The following is a 24,396-nucleotide window of genomic DNA, read 5'->3' as shown; positions in this document are numbered from 1 at the left end:
GCAGAGGTCCTGCTGCTCCCCTACCCCCGGGCCAATTGGGACCCTGGCGATTGACTCTTAAGTGTGCGCGCATGAGGGCAGGGAGTGAGAGACTTCGCACGCTCCTTCCGCCCCCAGGCCAATCAGGGCTTGGGGCGGGGGGAGCGCGCAGTCTCCTCCCACCCTGCAGGGAGCGCTTGGTGCTTAGAAGCTCTCGGGGGAGGCGGGGCAAAGACTTCGCATGCTCCCCCAATCAGAGTCCTCATTCCACGAGGAGTAACGGTCGTTCGAATTAGGATCTCTAATTCCAACTACCTACTCGGTGCCGCGTGGAGCCGCGTGGAGCCGCGGGCACAGAGTTCGGACTAAGGGGGCTTTAAAAATGGCAGCGCCCGGGAACATGCAAATGAAGCCCGGGATATTTAAATCCCAGGCTTCATTTGCAACTCCAGTTGCCCTAATTACCCTACCTAGCTCGAACTAACGAGCTAGTGTAGACGTACCCCAAGAGGTGAAGGCTGCATTTCCTCCCGGGAGCGGGAGGCAGGCAGAGTCCAGGCCAGGGAGCCGGTGAGCTGGGCAGGGCCTGCTAGCCGTACTGAGGCACTAGCAGCTTGTGGATCTCCCTCGGTTTTCTGCTGTTCCTCGCTGGCGACGAGGGAGGGCGGGTGGAGCTCTCCTCTGAACCAAGCGCAAACGAATCCAAGGCCTTGGCTCCAGCCCAGTGGAAAAATCCAGAGTTGCCAGGTATTTGTTGATGAAACAGGATTATTTTATACGTCTCCAGCAAAGCTTTAATCTGCTGCGGGGAGTCTTATCAGAGCGACCGGTTCCCTTTTTTGGAGTGAGGCGAGCGGGCCCAAGCTGAGCACAGGAAGCAGCGGGCAGCCGGGGCGCTGGGACTGCAGCAAAGTCAATGCCCAAGCCCAGTTTATTCTGTATCTCTGGCCAGTGAAGAAGGCAGGTCTTGCGGCTGAGGCTCTGGCCTGGGGACCACGGCCCGATGTGTGGCTCTGCCACAGACTCCCTGTGGGGCCCTGCCCAAGCCATTTAACGGCTCCGTGCTTCAGTTTCTGTAACGCGGGGAAGATGATGCTTCATCCAGCACCCTGCCTCTTGGCCTGCCCAGTCTGTAAGCTCTTCGGGGCAGGGACCCCTCCCTACGCCCAGCTCCTCGCCCAGCAGGTGGCTGAGGTCCCTCGGGGTGAGTGTAATGGGACTTGGTCTAGCATTTGCCTTGTCGTGGAGGCAGATGCTGGGGGCTCTGCAGCGTGGCGAGGCAGTACAGGGAGCGCTGTTTGTGGCACATTTGAGGGGGTTAGTGGTGGGGCCAAAGCAGGCTGGCTAAAGTAGAGCTGGACTGGAGTTTATTGCACAGGGTTGTGGCTGCAGCACAAGGGGCTAAGGCAGGGTGGGCCAAAGGGCCTCCGTGGGCCAAGTGGATTGATCCGGCCCGCGGAGGCTATGATGCTCCCCTGCCCCCAGGCCAATCAGGGCCTGGGGATGGGGGAGCACGCAAAGTCTCCAGCGCCACATGCCCCTTGTAGGGCGGGGGCAGGGCGGGAGGAGACTTGGTTGGCCCGGGGGAGTGCGTGAAGTCTCCTCCTGCACTGCTCAGCTGGACAGTGACTCTAAGCGCAGTGCCCCCGTGCAGGGCGGGGGCAGGAAGCGAGAGATTTCCTGTGCTCCCCCTGCCCCCAGACCCTACCTGGGGACAGAGGGTGGGGGAGCATGCAGGAGTCTAAAGGGAACTGCCAGCTGTTCTGAACGTTCTCTCTGGGCGGGGCGGGGGCAAAGACTTCCGGTGTTCCTGCCCCGCCCCCCCCAGCCAGTCAGGGTCTGTGGGTGGGGAAGCAGGGAAGTGTCCTGCCCCCGCCCCTTCCGCCTGCGGCCCCACCCTTTCTGAAGTGGCCCCCTGTCTAAAATTATTGCCCACCCCTGGGCCCAAGGGCGGGCGCTGCTCTGGTCTACCTGAGCTGCCGTGACCCAGGTGAGGGAAGGGCGCGCTCCGGGCTGGGAGGTTTCAGAGACTCGCCCACTGGGCCTCCCTGCACACATGCCTGGCTGAGTGGTGCCTTCCCTGTCTGGCAGCCTGAGGGACGGGATTTCCTGCTCCCCTGACGGCCTGTCGAGACGTGATCGATGCCGTGGCTGAGGAGCCGCTGGGCGTGCAGAGCAGAGGCCAGTCTCTTAGGGCTGCGGGTCTCCGTACGGGGCCCGGGGCCCACTGGGGTCAGAGAGCAGAGCCGGAGTTAGACTCACTCTGGCTCAGGGCTGAAGCTGAAGCCTGAGCAGCTTAGCTTTGCGGGGCTCCCTGTGGCGTGGAGGCCCAGGCAGCAGCCTGCTTGCTCCCCCCAACCTAGCCCAGAAGGAGAGTTGAGGGGCCATGGAGTTTTTATTGCATGTTTGGGGCCTGTTGAGCCGAAGCGGCCAGATTAAGGGTCTGTCTACACTACCACCGTAGTTCGAACTAGGGTGGTTAATGTAGGCAATCGAAGTTGCAAATGAAGCCCGGGATTTGAATATCCCGGGTTTCATTTGCATCTTGCCGGGCGCCGCCATTTTTAAAGCCTCAGTAGTTCGGACTCCGTGCTCGCGGCTACACGTGGCACAGAGTAGGTAGTTCGGATTAGGCTTTCTAATTCGAACTACCGTTACTCCTCGTGGAAGTAGGGTGGCAGTGTAGACATACCCTAAGGGAATACTCAGGCTACTGTGTCCCCTGGGCGCCCCGCCCCAGACTCCTGGGGGCCCATGCCCGCCTGGGGCGTGGGCCGCCGCCCGCTGAGCTGCTCTTTGAGTTCATTCCCAGGGTCAGGTGGAGAACTTGTCTTTCCGGGCACACGGGGGAATTGTGGGAGGGCGCCGGGGGCACGTGGCACTAGCCTGCGTCCACTGGCAGCGTGAGCCCGTCTGCAGTTGGCTAGCTGGGCTCTCTGGAGCCGTGGCCAGTGCCCAAGGCGGGCAGAGGGACAAGCCGGGTCAGGCGGAGGGTTCCGGGGGCAGGCGGGACGCGAGTTCGGGGCAGCACTTGACTTACACTCAGGCTGACTTTGCCGTGATGACAAGCTCTGGGAGGGGTCTCTGTGGCCCATGGTGTCTCCTCTCCTGCTCCTCCAGCCCTTCCCAGCCCTGGGGCAGAATGGCTGCAGCTGAGTCTGAGCCTCACCCTTTGGGCATGGCTGTCTGCTCAGGGCCACTGGGCCTGACGTGGTGTTACCCTCCCTTTGCCCCAGGCAGGTACAAATGGCTCCCGCCTGGGCACAGGGTGTTGGCCGCTTGCCCTGCTTCGCATGTGAGTGGAGATGCGAGGCTACGGGTCTCCCCAGCCCCTTTAAAGGCAATGTTACTGCTGGGAGCTGACAGCCTTGCCGAGCAGAGCGCAGGGCCAGCGGTGGTGCAGGCCTCCTCAGCCCGCCGCCCCTCCAGTGAGCCGCACACCCACCCCTCGGGGGGTTTGGCCCCCCAGCTCACTGCAGGGCATTGGAAACGCTCGAGCCTGGCTTGCAGGTTTGGCCTCCTCCTGCAGCACTTGCCAGCGGGGCCGCTGGGAGGGCGCCGGGCACTAGTGGCTCTCTTGCTGGCCAAGCGTCACCTTCCCCGTCTCTTCTAAGAGTGCTTCTGAGCCACCAGCTGCTTCTGGAATGTGAGGCCACCCTTCCCCTGACTCTTGGGGTGTCAGGCTGCCCGGCCCAGGTGCCTCTGGTCTGGGCGCTGACCCGTGGGCGCTGCATGGACCATTAGCTGCTCAGGACAGCCGGGGGCGGGAGGGGGTTGTGTGCATTTGCCTGGGCTGCGCTCAGCTAATTCAACCATGTTTATTCAAACACACTCTACAGCCCAGATCAGAGGCGCTGGTGGGGGGGGCGGGGGGGTGTGTGAGGGGAGGGCAGGGGAGGAATTTCCCGGGCACAATCAGGATTCTGTCTCGCCTTCCTTAGACGTCGTAAAATAAACCTGCAGCGAGAGACCCTTTAGAACAATATTCCATTCAAAACGGGCGCCCGGCCCCATCCGGCAGCCAGGTCCTGGGCATGGCTGGCGTTCTGCAGGGGGCGGGCAAGGCTCAGCCCATTTTCATGCTGGGGGCAAAAGAGATGACTCAGGGCAGAGTCTCAACCATGTTCCAGTGGAAAACGTTCCAGGCTTTCCCTCCTCCCCTTGCAGATCTCTTCCCGCCTGGCCTGCCGGCTGGGCCCCCAGCCCTAGAACCAGAGGGCAAGCTCTTGGGGGCTTGGGCCGTTTTGTTTGGGGCTGTACAGCTGCTAGTGCAGTGGGGCCTTGGCCTGGGAAATGATCCTTTGTGATGGAAGGGTTTGAAATCCAGGCGCAGGGGATGTGTCTGGTTTGTCGCCCAGCGCTGCAGAGCCTCATGGCTCTGGAGGTCCCAAGTTCAATCCAAACTGGCCGCTTGGCCATGGTTGTGAGGGGCAGGGTGGCTCAATACTGTGCTCCAGGCAGAAATCGGCTGCTGAAGGTGTCTAGCCAGAGGTCTGGTCCGATGGGAATGGGAGTGGTCCATGCCCATGATCTGTGCCTGAGGGGGCTGGCCTGCCCATTGCAGAGGTGATGTCCTTGCAATCTGAGGCCAACCATGGTGCAAGCGTTAACCCTCTCGCCCACTGTGAAGTTGAATGTTCGCTCCGTTTCCGAGACGGGGCGGCTGAGACCTGGGGAGCGGCAGTAGCTTGTCCAGGGGGAGCTGGCGTTATGGCTGCGATGGGAACTCACAGCTCCGCTCTGCGGCTGCTGGAGCCACCTCTCTCTGCATGGCCTCAGCTGTGCGGGTGGCACGTTGTACTCCGGGTCTCTGAGCTGCTGGGTCTCGGAGCCTGGCCCGTCAGGTTTGTGCTCTTGGCTGATTACCGCCAGCCAGGCTGCTGGGCTGACCCTGAGCTGAAGAACGGAGTGCAGCCCACGGGCACCCCCTCCCGCCCCTCCCGCTGGCCTGAAACCGCTACTTCGAACTGCCTAGACACAGCATCTCCGTCTGGAAGACCCCACCCTCCTGGCCGTTTCCAGTGCACGACCTCGCCCTGAGGCAGGGCTCCCTTGGCATTACCACCAACCTCATGATGGGAGGGTCATAGAATCATAGAACCATAGAGCTGGAAGAGCCCTCAGAAGGCCATCAAGTCCAGCCCCCTGCCCTAGGCAGGACCAATCCCAACTAAATCAACCCAGCCAGGGCTCTGTCAAGCCGAGACTTAGACAAGGGTCCCACAAGGCCCTGCCCACTCAGGCTCCCTGCCACTGAAAAGGGGCCTTGGGAGAGAGTTCCCAAGAGTGCCCTAAACCAGCCCCTGTTCTCATCTGCTTCTGGACCCCTCCCCGTTTCCTGTCCCAGCTCAGAAGACTCCCCCAGGCCCTGTATGGCCTGCTTTGCCTGGGGGGCTCAGAACCACCCGCCTTCCTCCAGGGGAGGAGCTGGGGTGGACTGAGTTTCTCAGGCCTCAGACCAGTTCCTGTGGGAAATCACATCCATTGAAGTGGGGCTGGCTAAGCCACTCTAGACTGAGCTCCTTCCTGCACCCCCACTGTCATTGCCCATGCTGTAATTGCTCTGAGTATGGCGAGGCAGTGTTTCCTAGTAGACGTGCTGCCTGGGTTCCTGGTGTGGGTTCACACATCTGAATCCTTGCGGGATCCCCTCAATCCTGCAGCCCTGGGGGTTCCAGAGAGATTATGGCCCGAAGGGGCGAGTCTGCCTCCTGCCCCGCACAGGCCAGGCAGCATCCCCCAGACTCCCCTGTGCAAGCCCAGTAACGTGCATTAGACCTTTGCACCCTCAAGAGACTCAGTTGCTGTCTGCACAAGCAACAGCCCAGGTGCCCGCAGCGCCTGGGTGCCAGTTAGGTGCGTTGTGGCCCGGTGGTGAGCCATGCCCCGTCCTTCAGAGGCAGGCAACTTCCCCCACTGCCCCTCGAGAGTCCTCCCCATCTGATCTGGGGGGAAATTCCTTCCTGACCCCAAAGGGGGGTCAGTGGGACCCTGGGCATGCGAGACTACGGATTCTCTGGACCGTCTCAGTGCACTGCCCCGACTCAGCCCTTGATCCCAAAGCACCGTGAGCCAGTCGCAGGGGGCAACGTGGGCTCCTGGCCGTCAGTCGGCACAGCGCCTCTCTGGGAGGCTTTCTTTGCTGGGTCCCTGGAGCGCCCTTTGAAGTTTGCCTTCCTGCCCTCAGCCTGGCGGAGGTTGGGGGGCTGGGCTGGTGAGCACAGGCCATGCACACAGGCAGGAAGGGGTGGGGAAGCAGGGAGAGGGAGGGGCAGGAAGGGAAGGGGGCAGGAGGTGTGGATGACATAGCCCAGGACTTTTGCCGTCTCTGCTTCACAAACCGTCTAGCCGCCAGGGCCCGGGCCCCGCACTGTGAATTTCCTCCGCTGGGAGATGAAAGGCGCTTTGTGTCACGGGGGAGGGGTCAAGCTGGGTTGGGGGGTGTTTGCTGACATCTGCTGCTGCTGTGCACGGTGAGTGAACCCAGTGTGTGCAGGCTGTTGCCTGGGGCTGCGAGTGCCACCCCTCTCAGAGCATGCGGGAGCGGGGAGGAGCTGGCGTGGACTGAGTTTCTCAGGCCTCAGACCAGTTCCTGTGAGAAATCACATCCATTGTAGCTGGGGCTAGCTAAGCCACTCAAGACTGAGCTCCTTCCTGCACCCCCACTGTCATTGCCCATGCTGTAATTGCTCTGAGTATGGCGAGGCAGTGTTTCCTAGTAGATAGAGTGCTGGATGGGATGCTTGAGGCCTGGGTTCCTGGCCCTGCCACTGTCCTCTTGGATGACCTTGAGCAAGTCACTTTGCTACTCTGTGCCTTAGTTTCTCCATCTGTAAAACAGAGATAATGACCCTGCCACACACCCCCTTCATAATGTGCTTGGAGAGACACCGATGGAAAATTGCTACATGAAAGATTACTGACTAGTTATTACAGGTCTCTTGGGCTGTTGCTCCAGCACCTTTTAAAATCCCTCAGTGCAGCCTGTGCTTAGACTTGCATAGGTTCCCAAACTGGGGGGGGCCATTCCCCACTGGGGGGGAGGCGTGAAGAAAATCCAGGGGGGGTGCGAGGCGACCCAGCCCCCCCTCCCCAAGAAAGAGCCTGGTCCATCCAGTAAAAAAATTCAGAAAGTAGCATGTGAAGTGTCCCGTGTTTTCTGTTTTTCCTGGCTTGAGCATCCACTGGAACAGGCACAGGTCCAGCTGGCTAGGGTAGGGGGAGGATGGAGCATCCTGGGCAGACTTCAAAATGGCCACCTTAAAAGGGCAATGCCTCCTCGTCTCTTAAAATCAACAGCGTTTTCCCTCGAGTACTGGCACCTTTTTTTTACACTGGTCCTGGGAATTAAAGGGGCCACGACTGTTTTTCAGCCCCGGTCAGTCCTTTTTTTTTTTTTTTTTTTTGCTCAACAAGTTTTGCTGCTATTTTTGGGGGGGCATGAGGGTTTCTCAAAAATCAAGAAGGAGGCGTTATGATGAAAAGTTTGGGAACCGCTGGCTTAGAGGATGCAGCATTGTGGAACTCTGTGGGAGCAGCCAGGCCCCTCCCTCTGATACTGACTGAAAGTTGTTCCAGGCTGTTTACAGAAATTGTGGGAGGGCCAGCAGGGAGCCTTCCTGCGGTAGGGAGGGTGGGGCAGTGCCGGGCCTGGCCTTAATATCCGGATGCACAAAGCATCAGCCCCCAGCAGGCATCAGCCTAACTGCTCTCTAGAGGGACGAGCCCGGCTTTTGTTCCAGGGCCTCACCCTAGCTTCAGTCTGGAATCACTTTGGCAGTGCTCCAGCAAGTGCAGCCGGCCCCACTTGCCTGCCATAGCCAGGGCTGCAGGAAACCCCGGATGTCCGTTGCACCCAGGTGTCTTCTGCTTCCCATCCCGTCGTCCATCTGAACTGGTCCAGGGCATGAAATCACATCGGCGCTGCACCCTAACAGACCGGAAGCACAGTGCATCATGCACCCACCCGCAGTGCTGCCTCCAGGAAAATCGATCCCTCAGCAGGGTCATCGCTCTCTGCCGGTGGCGCTGGTGAGCGCTAATTGAGGCCTAATTAGTGATGACTGGTTTCTGAGAGCAGCCAAATGCCCCAGTGAGTTTCCTGGTGCTGCTCTGTGCTGTGCAGCTGTTCAGAATCCACCTGCTGGCTCTTTCCCTCATGTGTTCCCACTTCATAGCAGGTGGCACCCATCCTCGGGGTGCATAGCTCTTCAGCAACAGCACTTAGCACCTGCGCAGAGCACGCCCCAGACATTAACTGGCCTTTGCAGCGCCCGCATGCGAAGAGAGGTCGGGCATGTCATCTCCATTTCTGATAGGGAAACTGAGGCACAGAGTGGTTAAAATCAAAGTGAGTCAGTGGCAGAGCTTAGAATAGAGTACAGAAGTCCTGACATCCATTCCCATGCTCACCTGTCTCTCAGCATCGAACGCTGGGGGTTGTAGCGCATGGTCAGTCTTATCTGCATGTGTTTCCTTACTGGCCTGCTAGTGAAACGAAACTGGAGGTTCATTCAGGGTCTTGGCTGCTCGAAATGAGATCGGGTGACTTTGTTTGATGCTGACTGGCTTTCGTTCCACCCCTTGTGCTCCTGCCACGCGGAGACTGCTCGAAGAGGGTGTGAAGGCTCCACTCCCTTGGGATGCAGCATGTGCCTGACTTGTATCCCCGGCTGGCCAGATCTGGCTGTGGTGTGCGGGATTTTTGTCAGGTATGATCTTATACATATCCACTAGGTATCACTACCCATTGGGTGGAAAGGGTTAATTCTCTGTCAGGGACAAGCAAGGTATTTGGCTCTGTTTGGGTTGGAATCAACAGGGTTGAATGAAGCTTCAGTGGGCAGATATCAAACATCCCAGGCAGCTGAACATGTGAACACAACATGGCTGGAACAGGGAACAAAGGAAACAGACAGGTGTGAACAGATGGTACCTAAGGCCAGGTGCTGGAACAATGGAGACGCAGGGACAGAGACAGATCATGTTTCCAGAGTACCTGGCCCACGTTAACCTACTCGCTCTTGGACTAATAAATGTTACCTTGCCTGGAGAAGGATGCTGCATATTGCTGCAAATGCTGACCAAGCTGCATTGTGCCCTGTGAGGGGAAAGTCTCTTCCAGCAATCGGTCGTCAGCTGGATTCACTGCAGGGAGCTGCAGAGAGAAACAGGGTCCTTGGTGCTTGAAGGCCCAGTTGTGGGGTTGTGGAGGCTGTGGGTCTGCCTTTTGGAACAGAGTGGATCTCTGGGGCTGTGTCTACATTGGCACCCCTTTCCGGAAAAGGGATGCTAATGAGACCAGTCGGAATTGCAAATGCCATGGGGGATTTAAATATCCCCTGCGGCATTTGCATGAAAATGGCTGCCGCTTTTTTCCGGCTCGGGGTTTTGCCGGAGAAAAGCGCCAGTCTAGACGGGATCTTGCGGAAAATAAGCCCTTTTCCGGAAGATCCCTTATTCCTACTTGAAAGTAGGAATAAGGGATCTTCCAGAAAAGGGCTTATTTTCCACAAGATCCCGTCTAGACTGGCGCTTTTCTCTGGCAAAACCGGAATAAGGGATCTTCCGGAAAAGGGCTTATTTTCTGCAAGATCCCGTCTAGACTGGCGCTTTTCTCCAGCAAAACCCCGAGCCGGAAAAAAGCGGCAGCCATGTTCATGCAAATGCCGCGGGGGATATTTAAATCCCCCGCGGCATTTGCAATTCCGACTGGTCTCATTAGCATCCCTTTTCCGGAAAAGGGTGCCAGTGTAGACACAGCCTGGGGCTTCGGGTTACTCCCAGGAGACTGTTTAAAGGCTGGGACGTAGCCCAGGTCCTGTGAATTCAGGACACGTGGTCAGAAGGAGAATTGGCTGGTGGAACATATCGGTGCTGAATTGTTTCGTTCATCCTTGTAGGAGCTCTGGCTATGGCTACACTGCCGCTTTTTTGCAAGAGAGGATATGTAAATTGCGCTCTCATTTGCATATCTTCTTCTGATTCTTTTTGCGGAAGAGGTTTTGCCGATAAAAAGCCCGGTGTAGACGGGGCCATTTGTCGGAAAAAACCCTCTTTCGCAAGGCCCCTTGTAAATCGAGCTTTACAGGGTCTGGTGGAGAAGGATTTTTTTCCCGACAAATGGCCCCGTCTACATGGGGCTTTTTATCGGCAAAACGTCTTCCGCAAGAAGAATCGGAAGATATGCAAATGCGAGCGCAAAAAAAAACGGCAGTGTAGCCATAGCCTCTGAGTCCAGGAGAAGCCAGTGGAGTAAATTCAACATCTCTGCTGCCCAGGGGAAATCCCAGCGGAGTGCTACAGGGGGAGGGAGGGAGGGACTGTGTTTGTGTGAATGAGCGAGACTCAGAACCCCAGTTATTGGCGTAATTTGGCACCCGTGCCCAGGGCTGACAAGCACAACAACAGGCTGTTTTCGGCACCCAGCCTCCTTAATTGGTTGTTTCTGTTTGTGACGGAGCTGCAAGGAACTGAGCCTTCCCGTTATCGGAGGATAATTGGTTTGGGTGCAGAGCGGTAGTTGAGCTGCTCGCAAAGCACCAATTAGGAGCCTGGGAGCGGGCTGCATGCAGGCTGGTGGCAGACTCCTCCTCTGTCTGGCTGCACATCACCCATTCTTCCCCCAGATTTCCCACCAGTGCAAACGCCCGTGCAGGCAGGAGAGCCAGGCTGGACGGGCTGCCGTGGGGGTGTAAGCAGCCCTAGCTCGCTCACTGCCCCCGGGCTGGGGGGTTTGAGGGGAGTGGCGGGGGTGGCGATGGCCTCACTGTGTTGGAAGAAGGGAAAACGGGAGCCCAGCCCTGGGCAGCTGAGGCGGGTTTGCCTTACTGCTGAACCCGCAGCAGAGCTGGCTGGCTGCAGTGGAAGACTCAGTCCCCTTTGCCACAGCAAGGCGGCCCTGGGGAGGCTAGGAGGCACCGCGGGGAGTAGAGCCACACGGGATAATTCCTAGAGGCCCCCGTTGAGATTGGGGCCACAGCACCTATGAGAGACGGAGGACGTATCATTGTCTCTCCGGCACAGCTGGGTAACGGTCTCCGGCGGCTGCCTGGGCTAAGCGTGCTCTGCAGAGGGATCGCTGCATTGCATCTCAAGCCGCTCTACAGCATCTTGACTGGGCAGCCCCCACCCATCTCCCGGGGAGGCTGCTGCCTGAGACTTGAAGGGCTGGGGTGCAAGGTGGCTGTGCGTGAGGGTTTGGGGGCAGGTCTGACCAGGGGGCATCTGTAGAGGAGCTAGGTAAGGTTCCCCCTGTGTGTCCGGCCCCCTCCTCCTGGTGCATCCTGCTTGTCCTTCATTTCCCTGCCTCTTGGCCTTTCCTCCGTCTCCCTCAGCTCCCCCTTTGAATTACACTTGTTGCCATGGGAACAGTGTCAGTGATGCAAGAGATGCCTGGTGACATTCCCAGGTGCCTGGTGGAGCCGGCATCTCTAATAGCATGAAACACTGCACCTGGGGTGTGAAACGGGGAGCTTGTGCCATGGACGAGGCTGTTAGAGGGCTTATCCCTTCACCCTCCCGCTTCCCTGGGCCTTCTCGTGGGAGTCGAGAGCAGTTAGACCCAAGTCCAGAGATGCAAACAATTTGCTGCGTCCAGCCGGCAGCGCCCCGGTTTCCGTTCCGTTCGGCCCCGTTCCCTTGTTTTCTCTCAGTCGCTCCTGGGTCACGTGCGGGGCTGGTTCTGACACCACGCCCCTGAGTAATCGGGAGGGCACTGACACGGGAGTTGGGGAGGTTGCACAATGTGAACCAAGCAGTCCCAGGCACCAGTTCCCCACCAGTACCCTGCTGTGAGAACAGCTCGTGCCCTGCTACCGTGGCAGCTCTAGGCCCCCTCTTATTTCCTCCCCCCCTCCCCATGCCCACGCTTTGCTTGCTTTGCTGTTTTTCCTTTTTGGGACGCAGCAGACTTCATACCTGTAGGTGCACTCCCCTGGCTCTCAGCGGCCAAGCTCTCATTCTCAGTCACTACGCCACTTCGGTGAATCCCTTTCCCATATTCTGAAGGAGCTGCGGGCCCATCATGCATGGACTTTGTCGGGGACTAAAACTAACGTTGGGATGAAATGTTATGGGGGGGATGTATCTTACGTGTGTGGCTCTAGCCTGTGTATATGGGGTATTTTAAGTGTGCAGCATGAGCATTTTTTGTGTCTCATGCATCTGTGCATTGTGTCTTTTGGGTGCATTCGGTGTGTGGCTTATGGGTGTATATAGCATGTGTGTTGCACGTGGGTCTCTCACGTGTGTATAGTGTATATTTTGCATGCATTCTGTCTGTGCACGGCGTGTGTATTTTGTGTGGTTTTGTTTACCATCATGGACCCCCTCCCCTCTTCACACTCTTCACACTGGGTATGTCTACACTACCACCCTAGTTCGAACTAGGGTGGTTAATGTAGGCAACCGGAGTTGCAAATGAAGCCCAGGATTTGAATTTCCCGGGCTTCAATTGCATATTGCCGGGTGCCGTCATTTTTAAATGTCCGCTAGTACGGACTCCGTGCCCGCGGCTACACGCGGCACGGACTAGGTAGTTCGGATTAGGCTTCCTATTCCGAACTACCGGTACTCCTCGTGGAGTAGGGTGGTAGTGTAGACATACCCACTGTCTTTTGAGCCCATGCTTCATGTGGTGAGCCATCCCTGGCACTGCTGGTGGGCTGGGAGCTCGCTCTACCTGTTTGCCTGGGGATGGTTGAGTGTCAGGCTGGAGTGTGCTTTGGGGAAACGATTGTGAATCATCGCTGCTGCCCGGTAAGCTGGGTACTTCAGAGTGTTCTCCATGACTTGCCCCCTTGACTTCCACATGGATCTGACCTGCCTTCCTCCGAGGACAAACTTCCCCTTAACGACATGGGGCTTTTCTCGCTCCTTTTTCAGCATTTGGGGCCATGTGTCAGTGACTGTGAAAGATGAGCTGTTCTTCGCCCTGGGCTGGGGTAGCCCTTGTCTGCTGGGCCTAGCTGGGAGATCTGGCAGCTCCAGGTTACCTCTCTGAGGCTACAGCTACGCTGCTTCGCTTTTGCAGAGGCTATGCAAATCACACTCGCATTTGCATATCTTCTTCCGCTTCTTTTTGCGGAAGAGGTTTTGCCTATAAAAAGCCCCATGTAGACGGGGCCGTTTGTCAGAAACCCCCCTCTTTCACAAGATCCCTTATTCCTCAGATATCAAGGTTTACAGGATCTTGCGAAAGAGGGTTTTTCCCAACAAATGGCCCCATCTACACGGGGCTTTTTATCAGCAAAACCTCTTCCACAAAAAGAATCAGAAGAAGTATGCAAACGCAAGCGTGATTTGCATAGCCTCTTCTGCAAAAAAGTGGCAGTGTAGCCGTAGCCTGAGGGTGCCTCAACACTGCACCGTTTTCCCAGAATAGTGGCTGTTATTCTGGAAAAACAGTCCTAGCGTCCACACTGCAATTGCGTTATTTCAACAGGACTAATGGAGGGCATTTTCCGACGGCGATAAACCTCATTTCATGAGGAGTAAGAGTGCAGGGTGCTCTATGACAGTGGTCAAGAGATTCCTCAGTGTCTCCTTTCCATTGCTGGCCTGGGGCCCAAAGAGATGCTAGGTCCCCTACAGACTCCCAACAAGGATGTCTCCAGCTCTTAAAGACACAGTGCCCTATAATCCCAGGGACTACACAACAGACATATCGCTGCTGCTGGTCTGTGCCAAATCCCTGTGTTTCTTGTGGCTGGGGTGGTTCCTTGGATAGAGTGTTTCTGTTCTAATCAGTGGCCATGGAAGAGGGAGATTCTGGCTTTTCCGCTTGCTGGACCAATCAGTGGCGGCTGTCAGAATCAACAAGTGTGAAATCTGCAAGCAAAACCCGAGGTTGCCATGTCAACTGCTTTGTTCTGGATCTGAGTGACAGCTCTTGTTACACTCTGTATGTTCATAGACCCAGCTTCCCAGGTGGGTGGGGTATCGGGGGGAATGACACACAGAACGTGTGAATGTTTATAGAAGTTTAGGCTTGTGGCAAGGACACTGGGACTAGAACTCTGCACTTTGCGTACCTTTTTCCGATAGTTTTGATGGAAGAGGCTTTTCTGAAATTTGGCCTGTCTACGCTGGGCCAAATTGAAAAACCTCCTCTTGACCTTCTTCCTCGTGGAAGGAGGAAGTCAGGGCTTCTGAAAGAGCTCATCTGCTCTCCCGCAAAAAAAGTTCCCTGGACGTGGCAGAGTTTTTCCAGGATGCCTCCGGTAGCCTGGAAAAAATCCGTAGTCTTGCCGGGGTGACCTTGGGCAAGTCACTTAAGCTATGTGCCTCAGTTTCCCCTCTGTAGACTAGGGATTTGCCTTCCTTTCTCCTTCTTTTGACATGCCCATTTAGACTGAAAACCCTCAAGAGGTTGATTCATTGTCTGCCACGATGGGGCCCTGTTTAGTCAGGGCATGTAGCCACAATTGTCAAACAAATAAGGAAAGAATTGATTTCTCCCAGGGCTGTGAGGGGCAGCTGTTGTTCAAGACCAGGACTCGGAGTCCTTGGATCCCAGTCCAGTGCTCTGATCAGTACTCCATGCCCCTTTTCCACCTGCATTAACCCTTTCTTGGTGGCCTATTTAGGGCCACAGCTTCCATGTTAATCCAAAAAGGAAAAATCTGTCAGCCCTACCCACTCCACGCTTCCTGCGAGCCTCGCAGGCAGATTTCTCACTGGACTCCCATGCAATCATCCCCCCGCCGCTCATGTTCCCTTGTAGGGCTGCCTGTTCGGCGAAGCATCTGCTGCCAGGGCGCTTCCCAGAGTCACAGACTTCAAGGCCAGAAGGCACCACTGTGATGACCAGTCTTGATTTATAAATGGTCACCCTGAACTCCCCCCATGCATCTCAGTAAATGGCCACACAGGGCTGATCACCTGCACAGCATGAACATAAGAACGGCCACAGCGGATCAAAGGTCCATCTAGCCCCCTGTCCTGTCTGCTGACAGTGACCAACCCAGATGCCCCAGAGGCAGTGAACAGAACAGGGAATAATCAAGTGATCCCTCTCCTGTCATCTATTTCCAGTTTCTGACGAACAGAGGCTAGGAACACCAATTCCTACCCACCCTGGCTAACAGCCTAACCTCCATGAATTTATCTAGCTCTTTTTTCAACCCTGTTAAAGTCCTGGTCTTCACAACCTCCTCTTAGGATTGCCAGATACTTTCGCAAAAAATTCCCCCACTCTTCCAACCCCCACAAGATGTAGCAGGGGAAAAATGTCCCAGCCAGCCTTCTGTCCGAGAAAAACAGAAAATACCAGACATTTTACATGTTCGGTATTTTCTGTTTTTTTTACTGGACTGTCTGGGTGAAAACTGGACACCTGGCAAGCCTACCTCCTTTGGCAAGGAGTTCCACAGGTTGCACTGCGTTAAGAAAAATCTTCCTTTGATTTGTTTTAAACCTGCTAGGGTATGTCTACAGTACCACCGTAGTTCGAACTAGGGTGGTTAATGTAGGCAACCGAAGTTGCAAATGAAGCCTGGGATTTAAATATCCCGGGCTTCATTTGCATCTTGCTGGGTGCCGCCATTTTTAAAGCCCCGGTAGTTCGGACTCCATGCCCGCGGCTACACGTGGCATGGAATAGGTAGTTCGGATTAGACTTCCTATTCCGAACTACCGTTACTCCTCGTGGAACGAGGTGTACCAGTAGTTCGGAACAGGAAGCCTAATTCGAACTACCTAATCCGTGCCGCGTGTAGCCGCGGGCACGGAGTCCGAACTACCGGGGCTTTAAAAATGGCAGCGCCCGGCAAGATGCAAATGAAGCCCGGGATATTTAAATCCCGGGCTTCATTTGCAACTTCGGTTGCCTACATTAACCACCCTAGTTCGAACTAGGGTGGTAGTGTAGACATACCCCTACCTATTAATTTCATTTAGTGACCCCTAGTTATGTTATAGGAACAAGTAAATAACTTTTACTGTCTCTATACCTGTCATGATTTTATAGACCTCTATCATATCCCCCCTTAGTTTCCTTTTTTCTAAGATGAAATGTCCAAGTCTTTTAAATCTCTCTTCATATGGGACCTGTTCCAAATCCCTAATTATTTTTGTTGCTCTTTTCTAAATCTTTTCCAAAGCCAATATATCTTTTTTGAGAGGAGACAACCACATCTGTACACAGTATTCAAGATGGGGACGTAGCATGGATTTATATACAGGCAATAAGATATTTTCTGTCTTATTCTCTATCCCTTTCTAAGTGATTCCTAACATGCTATTGGCTTTTTTGGCTGCCACTGAACACTGAGTGGATGTTTTCAGAGAACTATCCATGATGGCTCCAAGATCTCTCTTGAGTGGTTATTCTAGCTAAATTAGTCCCCGTCCTATTGTATGTATACTTGGGATTATGTTTTCCAATGTGCATTACTTTGCATTTATCAACATTAAAATTCATTTGGACGTCACCAGGCCGAGCAGACACCCAGGACTCACTTCCGCCCTGGTGCAAGCAGGTGCAGCTCTTGCTGACTTGAGTGGAGTTGCTCCAGCTGCGTCTTGTGGGTGTGTCTGTCTCTGCCTGTATGGACCTGCAGGTCTGCCCCTTCCTTGGGGAGCAGCAGCAATAGGAGTGATGCTGGCTTGGCCAGGCAGGATTGTCCTCCCTCCGTGCCTTATTTGTACCAGCTGGGTCCCCTCCCCCTGGCAGAGCTAGGAGCTGGGCTGAGCAGCTCCCATCTCATCTGGACCTTTCTGAGTGCTGAGTTCAGCTGCGCCATCTGCAAGTTGCTGCCTCCTGGCAGTGCTGGGCTGAGCTCCTGTCTGGGATCCCCCCTCCCGGGCTGAGAGAGAGGCAGTCTGAGCAACATGCAGCTGTCTACACTGCTTTTGCGGAATCATCTGCTTTTGCGGAAAAACTTGCCAGCTGTCTACACTGGCCGCTTGAATTTCCGCAAAAGCACTGACAATCTCATGTAAGATTATCAGTGCTTTTGCGGAAATACCATGCTGCTCCCTTTCGGGCAAAAGTCTTTTTCCAAAAAACTTTTGCGCAAAAGGGCCAGTGTAGACAGCTCAGATTTGTCTTCCGCAAAAAAGCCCCGATCGTGAAAATAACGATTGGGGCTTTTTTGCGGAAAAGCGCGTCAAGATTGGCCACGGACGCTTTTCTGCAAAAAGTGCTTTTGCGGAAAAGCGTCCTGCCAATCTAGACGTGCTTTTCCAAAAATGCTTTTAAAGGAAAACTTTTCCGTTAAAAGCATTTCCGGAAAATCATGCCAGTGTAGACATAGCCCTCCAGTAACGTCTCATGAGGCGCTTGGGGTCCTTGGGATGAAAGGTTCCGTGGATGTGCCCAGTTTCCAGCAGGCCTAATGACCCCTATCTCCAGTGTACGTTGCTGGGGCAGAGAGCTGGCCCAGCCCAGGGGGCACTGAGGTTGACCAGGGCGGTGCGTTTAGAAAAGGAGACAAGGCCTGTGTGTGGAAGCCTGGGCAGTCCCCGTCCTCCCCGCCCCCCAACAAGGTGGAATTTGATACGGGGGAGGGAATCGCAGTAACAGGATTTATGCAGCGAGGTTTCGGCAGGGACAGAGTCGGTTGGCAGTACCGTCATTTATGGCAGCTAACCAGAGCAAAGGTATTTTTCTTTATTTGTTACCTACAGTGAAGGGGAAGGAGCTGGCTGCTATGGGGCAGCCCATGCTGTCCTCCCGGTTGGCGCCCCAGTGTCCTCAGGGTGCCCCTCCTAGCTGTGGAGGGGAGTTTAGATAGCTCTTTGTCGCTGCTCGGAGGCCGCCTGTACTCTTGCATTGGCCTACACAGCCAAGTGGGCCCTGGCTGGTGCAGGGTACCTTGGGGCATCCGTGCGTGTCGGCCCGTGTGGGTTTAGGGGAGGAGAGTCTCTCTGCACAGACGCGTTGTGCTAGGGGTGTCAGGCATCTGGTTTTTGACTCAAATGTCTCCAAAGGGGCCCTAAAAGTCTGGTCGGCAGCGCAGTGCGGGCTTGGGGCTAAGGCAGGTTCTCCTGCCCAGGATCCACATGGATCCTGGGCCACCAGGCCCCTGCAGCCCCTAGGTTCGGAGTGGCCAGGGAGGCTCCATGCACTGCCCTCTCACTTGCAGGCGGAGCCCCTGCAGCTCCCATTGGCTGGGAACCACGACCAATGGGAGCTGAGGGGACCGTGCCCCTTGGTGCAAGGGCAGGATGCGGAGCCTCCCTGGCCACCCGCCATGTACCTAGGGGCTGCAGGGACCTGACGGCTGCTTCTCAGGGGCTGTGGTGCTGCCAGGACCTCACATTGCCTCCCAACCTGGACTACTTCCCCCACAAACACTCTCCAGGAGCCCGCAACCCTCACCCCCTGCTCCAGCCCCGAGCCCCTTCCTGCACTCAAGCTCTTCATCCCCAGCCGAAGCCCAGCACCCGCACCCTCAGCCGCAGTCCTCGCTGCCGCCCGCACCCCAACCCCCTGCCTAGCCCAGTGAAAGTGAGTGGGGGTGGGGCAGAGTGAGCAGTGGAGGCAAGCGGGTGGGGCGGTGTTTGGTTTTGTGGGGTTAGAAGGTTGGCAACCCCGGGTGTGCTCCTCCGGGGGGGGGGGGGGGGGAGCGGCCGCCTGCCCAGCTGGGGTCCTGTGCCTGTTACAGCCCATCGCCTTAGCTGCTCGAATGCTTCACAGCAGCAGTAATGTGGTCCCAGGCAGCGTGATCCATCCTTCCAGAGCCTGCCTGGTCTCTGGAGCCCCTAGGGTGGAGGCTGACGTTCCAGACTCTGCCCTCCGCACACCCCTGACTCCCTGGCGGCGCCTTGCTTGGTTTCTGGCTATGTCCGGCCGCTGCCACGCAGCCCCCTCTGCCCACTAGCTGCTGTCAGCACGTCTGCGTGGGGTGAGCTGTGGCTGAGAGGCAGATGGAGCGTTGGCTGCCCTGGTGCAGGACTAACACTAAGGGGAAGAGATGCCCTTAAAGGGACAGTAGGAGACTTAACCTGGGCCAGGAGCCAGGTCATCTCCCATCTCAGAATGGCCTTGATTCCCTTTAGCTGCCTGCTACAGGGCAGGGAGGGTTCTAATCCTGGCTGTCACCAATTCCTGAGAGCCCTTTATAGCCTGTGTTGGTGTTTGTCTCCCACGGGCAGAGAGCCATTGTCGAGAGCTGGTGTACGTGCATGCACCCTAACTCCTCCAATCCGATGGAAGCAGGACTGTGTGTGTGTGTCAGAAGCCCTATAATGCTAACAGCCCATGTGTGTGTCAGAAGCCCTATAATGCTAACAGCCCATGATGATTCCCCATTGAAACCCTTGGACAAAAGGATGGCTCTGGGGCTAAAATGATCTTTATTGTGCAGTTGCAATTTATCTGACATGCATGTGGGGTGTGGCCTCCATGCATGGGGCTTACGTAGAGAAATATTTGTGCCGGTCACATCCACAGCTCCAGGGCCGACACACCGAAGTGTTGAATAAGGAGTAGGTCTGGTACCACAGCTGTTTTCTTGGCCACACCTGCATTGTAGCCCTCCCTTTGGGCTCCCACGCTCCCCAGCTCAAGAACTCTGTGCCGGGCGTGGGTGGAGCTGGGAGCAGGTGGGCAGCTGTACAATCAGTCTGCTCAGGCAGGTGGGACTCTGTAGCACTGGCACAGGGAGCCTGGGGCCATGCATCCGTGTGCCGCAGCCCCACAGATCCGAGGGGCTGCTGAACGCGTGTGTGCCAATTTCATGCTGTCGTGCCTTGTTACTGTGACAGGGGAGCTGGGAGCACCATAGGTGGGAGGGGCAACGACACCATTTGAATGAGTGGGCTCAGCCTTCTCCCGTGGAAGAGACGATTGGGTGTGAAACAGCAGGGGCTACAGGTGGCCACCCACTGCGGATGGCCCGTCTCTCCCATGACTGCCTGTGCTTGGATTTACACGGGTGGCCCGTCCCTCCCATGACTGCCTGTGCTTGGATTTACACGGGTGGCCCGTCCCTCCCATGACTGCCTGTGCTTGGATTTACACGGGTGGCCCGTCCCTCCCATGACTGCCTGTGCTTGGATTTACACGGGTGGCCTGTCCCTCCCATGACTGCCTGTGCTTGGAGTTACACGGGTGGTCTGTCCCTCCCATGACTGCCTGTGCTTGGATTTACACGGGTGGCCTGTCCCTCCCATGACTGCCTGTGCTTGGATTTACACGGGTGGTCTGTCCCTCCCATGACTGCCTGTGCTTGGATTTACACGGGTGGCCTGTCCCTCCCATGACTGCCTGTGCTTGGATTTACACGGGTGGCCCGTCCCTCCCATGACTGCCTGTGCTTGGATTTACACGGGTGGCCCGTCCCTCCCATGACTGCCTGTGCTTGGATTTACACGGGTGGCCCGTCCCTCCCATGACTGCCTGTGCTTGGATTATACCCTGACTTTAGCAAAGCTTTGATACGGTCTCCCTCAGCATTCTTGCCAGCAAGTTAAGGAAGTCTGGGTTGGATAAGTGGACTGTAAGGTGGATCGAAAGCTGGTTAGATAGTCGAGCCCAATGGGTGGTGATCCACAGCTCGATGTCTGGCTGGCAGTCGGTATCAAGCGGGGAGTCCCAACGGTGGGTTCTGGGGCTGGTTTTGTTCGACATATTTATTAATGACCTGGATGAGGGGATGGCTTGTACCCTCAGGAAGTTCCTGGATGATGCTAAGCTAGGGGGAGAGGTAGATATGTTGGAGGGCAGGGATAGGGTCCACTGTAACTTAGACAGATTAGAGGACTGGGTCAAAAGAAATCTGATGAGGTTCAATAAGGACAAGTGTAGAGTCCTGCACTTGGGACAGAAGAATCCCAAGCATTGTTACAGGCTGGGACTGACTGGCTTGGTAGCAGTTCGGCAGAAACAGACCTGGGGATTGCAATGGATGAGAAGCTGGATAGGAGTCAGCTAGGAATATGAGAGGCTAGAGCAGTGCCCCTTAACCAGTTAACTGGTTAAATGTGAAGTAAACTTCATGTTTAACTGATCAACCAATAACATGGGATTTGACATCCCTAGAGACAACAGGGCGCTCTGGTTGCCACGAAGGCTAATGGCATATTAGGGTGCATTAGGAGAAGCATTGCCAGCAGATCTAGAGACGTGATTATTCCCTTTTGTTCGGTGCTGGTGAGGCCACATCTGGAGTAATGTGTCCAGTTCTGGGCCCCCCATGTGGACACATTGGAAAGGGTCCAGTGGAGGCAAGAAAAATGATCAGGGGTCTGGAGCACATGACCTACGAGGAGAGGCTGAGCGGACCAGGCTTAGTAGAAGAGAGAAGAAGAATGACTGAGTTGGGTTGGTCCTGCTTTGGGCAGGGGGTTGGACTCTAACCCCCGAAGTCTCTTCCAGCCCTAATCTTCCATGATTCCATTATATGATTCTGAGACTGTCACCACATCGGGGAGCGTCATTCCAGGCTCCTCCCCATTGAGTCTGAACCCCAAGGCTGGAGAATGGCTGCCTGCTCTGTCCAAGCAAGTAGGTTCTGAGGCAAATGGGCATTTCCCCTCCCCCATCCCTGCCTTCTCTCCTGTCTCTCAGAAGCGTCTGTTCCGAGACGCTGATGGATAATAATACGTTTGTCTCGTAAAGAGGACACGCTGTCAGCTTTTAGTCGAATGCCAAGCTCCCGGAACCTCTGCTCTGTTCTCCCAGGGCTGCGGGAGAGGTACAGTTGGTCATTGGTAATGAGGAGTGGGAGGGGGTGCACATGGAGGATGATGCAAGGTTTTGGTTGGTAGGCCTGGAGGAAGGGGTTAGTTATTCGCAGTGTTTTTCCCCAGGAAAAGTTCTGTGGAGCCTGATTCAGAGCCAAGAGGTGTACATTCGTGCGCGTGTGCGTGGTTATTTCTGTATCCACACTTGTATCCACAAAATGAGCCGTGGATATCCACATCCGCGGATGTGGATACGCAGGAATATAAAGCAGATATCCACAGATTTGCAGGGCTCTGTTTCCCTCAGGAAACTGAGTTCGCATGTCTGGTTGCTTTTGGTGAGGTTCCTGCTTTTTCTGCCAGGTTTCCAGACAGAGAAATGAGGCAGAAGGACAGGATGCAGGCCCAGTGTCTGAGTGAATCATTGGGGGTATTAGCCAGTTTGGGCAGGCCTCTGACCTCTGAGGTCCCTGAGCTTGGCTGTGAATTCCCAGAGCTCCTAATCTGATCATTTCACCCCCCCCCACCACCCTTGAGCCTTTCTCATTCCCTCTCCTTCCAGAGCAGAACGGCAAAGGGGATTTCCGAACGTTTCCTTGCTCTGAATCTCATTCCTTTAAAAATGCTCCCGAGGTTGAACTCTTGGTAGCTACCCAAAGAGCCCGTCGCCTTTGTGAGAGGCTCTTGCCTCGGTGGTGCCCCCAGCAGTGACTGTGGCCGTTGTGTGTGAGGCCGAGCGATGCCTGTAGCCCTGTGCTAATTTCCCTGCGCTGAGCCGGGGTGGCTGCTGGGTGCTGTCTATGCCAGTAGAGCCCCTCCAGCCCGCCTTACGCACCGCCCTTTGGTTTTCATCCCTGCAGCAGCATCTGACCCTAACCCTGGTCCTAGGTGCGTCTGCCTAGCCAGGTACCACGGGCAACAGGAACAAGTTCAGTTTTCAGAAGCTGCCTGCAACTATAAATATCTTGGAGTGCAGCAAAATCTCCCAGGGGCTTGGCACTAAATATAGGTCTCTGCCGCATGAAGGCATGGCCATGGAGAGGGCCACGGAGAACTGCTGGTGGGTCTTGCTGCTCCCTGCTTCCCCGGTAAGGAAAAGGTGGAGGAAGAAAGGAGGGGAGAGCGGGAGAGGCAGGGAGGGGGGATGTGCAGGAAAATCATTGCCTACAGACAGAGCTGCAGAGGAGAAGACTCTCTCAGGTAGCCCCTCAGTGAAGGGCCAGAGGTGTGGGGAAGGCTGCACCACCATGGGGTGGAGATGCTGTGCAAACCCCAGAAGAGCAAGGTGGTTTTCCCTCTTCACCAGTGGAATTCTGGGCTGCTCTCCGGGTGGAAATAGCCTCCAGGATAAATTAGAGCAGCCCCATAGGTGCTCCACTTTACAGCAGCCTCCCAAGACTCCACCCAGAATCTCGCTAGCAGGATGCATTATGGAGAACCCCTGCCTCGCACCTGCAGCTCCACGTCTTTGTGACTGTCAGCCCACTCACGCTGAGTATGTGAGCGTCCGGCACGTGGCTGAGCGTCTGCAGCACCCTCTGCCACTCGAGTCCCAGCCGGCTCCAAATGTCTCTGCTAATGCACCAAGGTTCTGACATGCAGCGCCCCTGCTATTCCGGCCCTGGGATCTTGGACACGTGCCCACGGGTCTGACCTTGCACTTGCAACCTGAGCCATAGCCCCTCCACCATTCTGACCTGTGCCTCCCTCCCATACAAGCTTGTGATCTGCACATCTTGGTCCTGGCCTGCCCTTGCTATTCTGCGTTGGAACCCTCCATCTAAACCCTGCTCAGGCATGACCTGGAGAGACTCTTGCTGTTCAGTCCTGGCCTTTTCCTTCTGGGTTCGCCACCATCAGTACATTTACTACGAGTTTGAAAAAAAGACATAAAAAATGTACAGCCGTTGAGAGTCAGCAGAGACACTGATCTCTCTTGTAAAAATAGCAAGAGCAGCTAGAAAAATGGGTTTTTCCCTCTTGTTCTGGTGTACATGCCCAGCCCACCCCCCCACGAGCACTCTCCATATGCAGCCTGGATTCACGGAATTCTTTTTTTATTTTTTAATTCCAGGATGATTGAGAACAGTGGATTCTGTATCTAAACCCAAGCCTGCTGTGGCCAGAGGCAGCAGCCATTACAAATCCCCCAAATTGCTTTGAAAATTAATTTGGTGGATTGCGTGAGCACTTTCACAATGTAATCTGGGTTTAAAATGACAGGGCTCCAGGAAGGGTCATTGCGAAACCATAAAAGCCCAGGATCAGCAAGCAAAACCGGAGCTGGCCAGTACCTGCTCAGTGGGATCAGCATGGCTGGTCTGGCTCTGCAGGAGACGTGCGTGCATGTGACGTCTGCGGGTGGAGCACAGTGGCTGTGCCATGCAGGAGCTCAGGAGGGAGGATCGTAATGGTCTCTTCAGCCGTAAGATCTGTGACAAGCCCCCTCTGCTTTCAGGCTCCGGAGCACAGGTGTTAACAAGGCCTCCACCTGAGAGTGGGGTTTGCTGCAGTGGGGTTAGTCTGGTCCCTGTTCCAAATTCTGTAAGGTCAGAGCTTGTGGCCCTGCTGAGTGACTGGCTAAGCAGCACTTTGCAGGAAAGGGCCTGGGGATTCCAGTGGATGAGAAGCTGGAGATGAGTCACCAGTGCGCCCTTGTAGCCAAGAGGGCTAACGGCATATTAGGGAGCATTAGGAGGAGCGTTGCCAGCAAATCCAGAGAAGTGATTATTCCCCTTTATTCAACTCTGGTGAGGCCACATCTGGAGTATTGTGTCCAGTTCT

At 55.7% G+C, this 24,396-nt stretch overlaps 1 protein-coding gene across 2 annotated transcripts in view; it reads left to right on the top strand.

The window, feature by feature from the left end:
• Positions 1-24,396, top strand: part of SDC3 (syndecan 3) — a 162,705-nt gene that overhangs the window by 24,788 nt on the left and 113,521 nt on the right. The window contains exon 1 of one of the 2 annotated variants that reach the window (XM_075908990.1): positions 8,607-8,690. The exons of the other annotated variant lie outside the window; for it this stretch is intronic. Coding sequence (XP_075765105.1) covers positions 8,622-8,690 — 69 coding nt within the window. The 5' untranslated portion in view covers positions 8,607-8,621. Of the gene's footprint in view, positions 1-8,606; positions 8,691-24,396 lie in introns of those variants that run through there. 2 annotated transcript variants of the gene reach the window in all.

The sequence above is a fragment of the Pelodiscus sinensis genome, chromosome 25, assembly GCF_049634645.1.
Source record: "Pelodiscus sinensis isolate JC-2024 chromosome 25, ASM4963464v1, whole genome shotgun sequence".
NCBI classification, from domain to species: domain Eukaryota; kingdom Metazoa; phylum Chordata; order Testudines; family Trionychidae; genus Pelodiscus; species Pelodiscus sinensis.
Note: the sequence above shows the minus strand (reverse complement) of the source record. Positions and strands in the feature narration are given on the sequence as shown.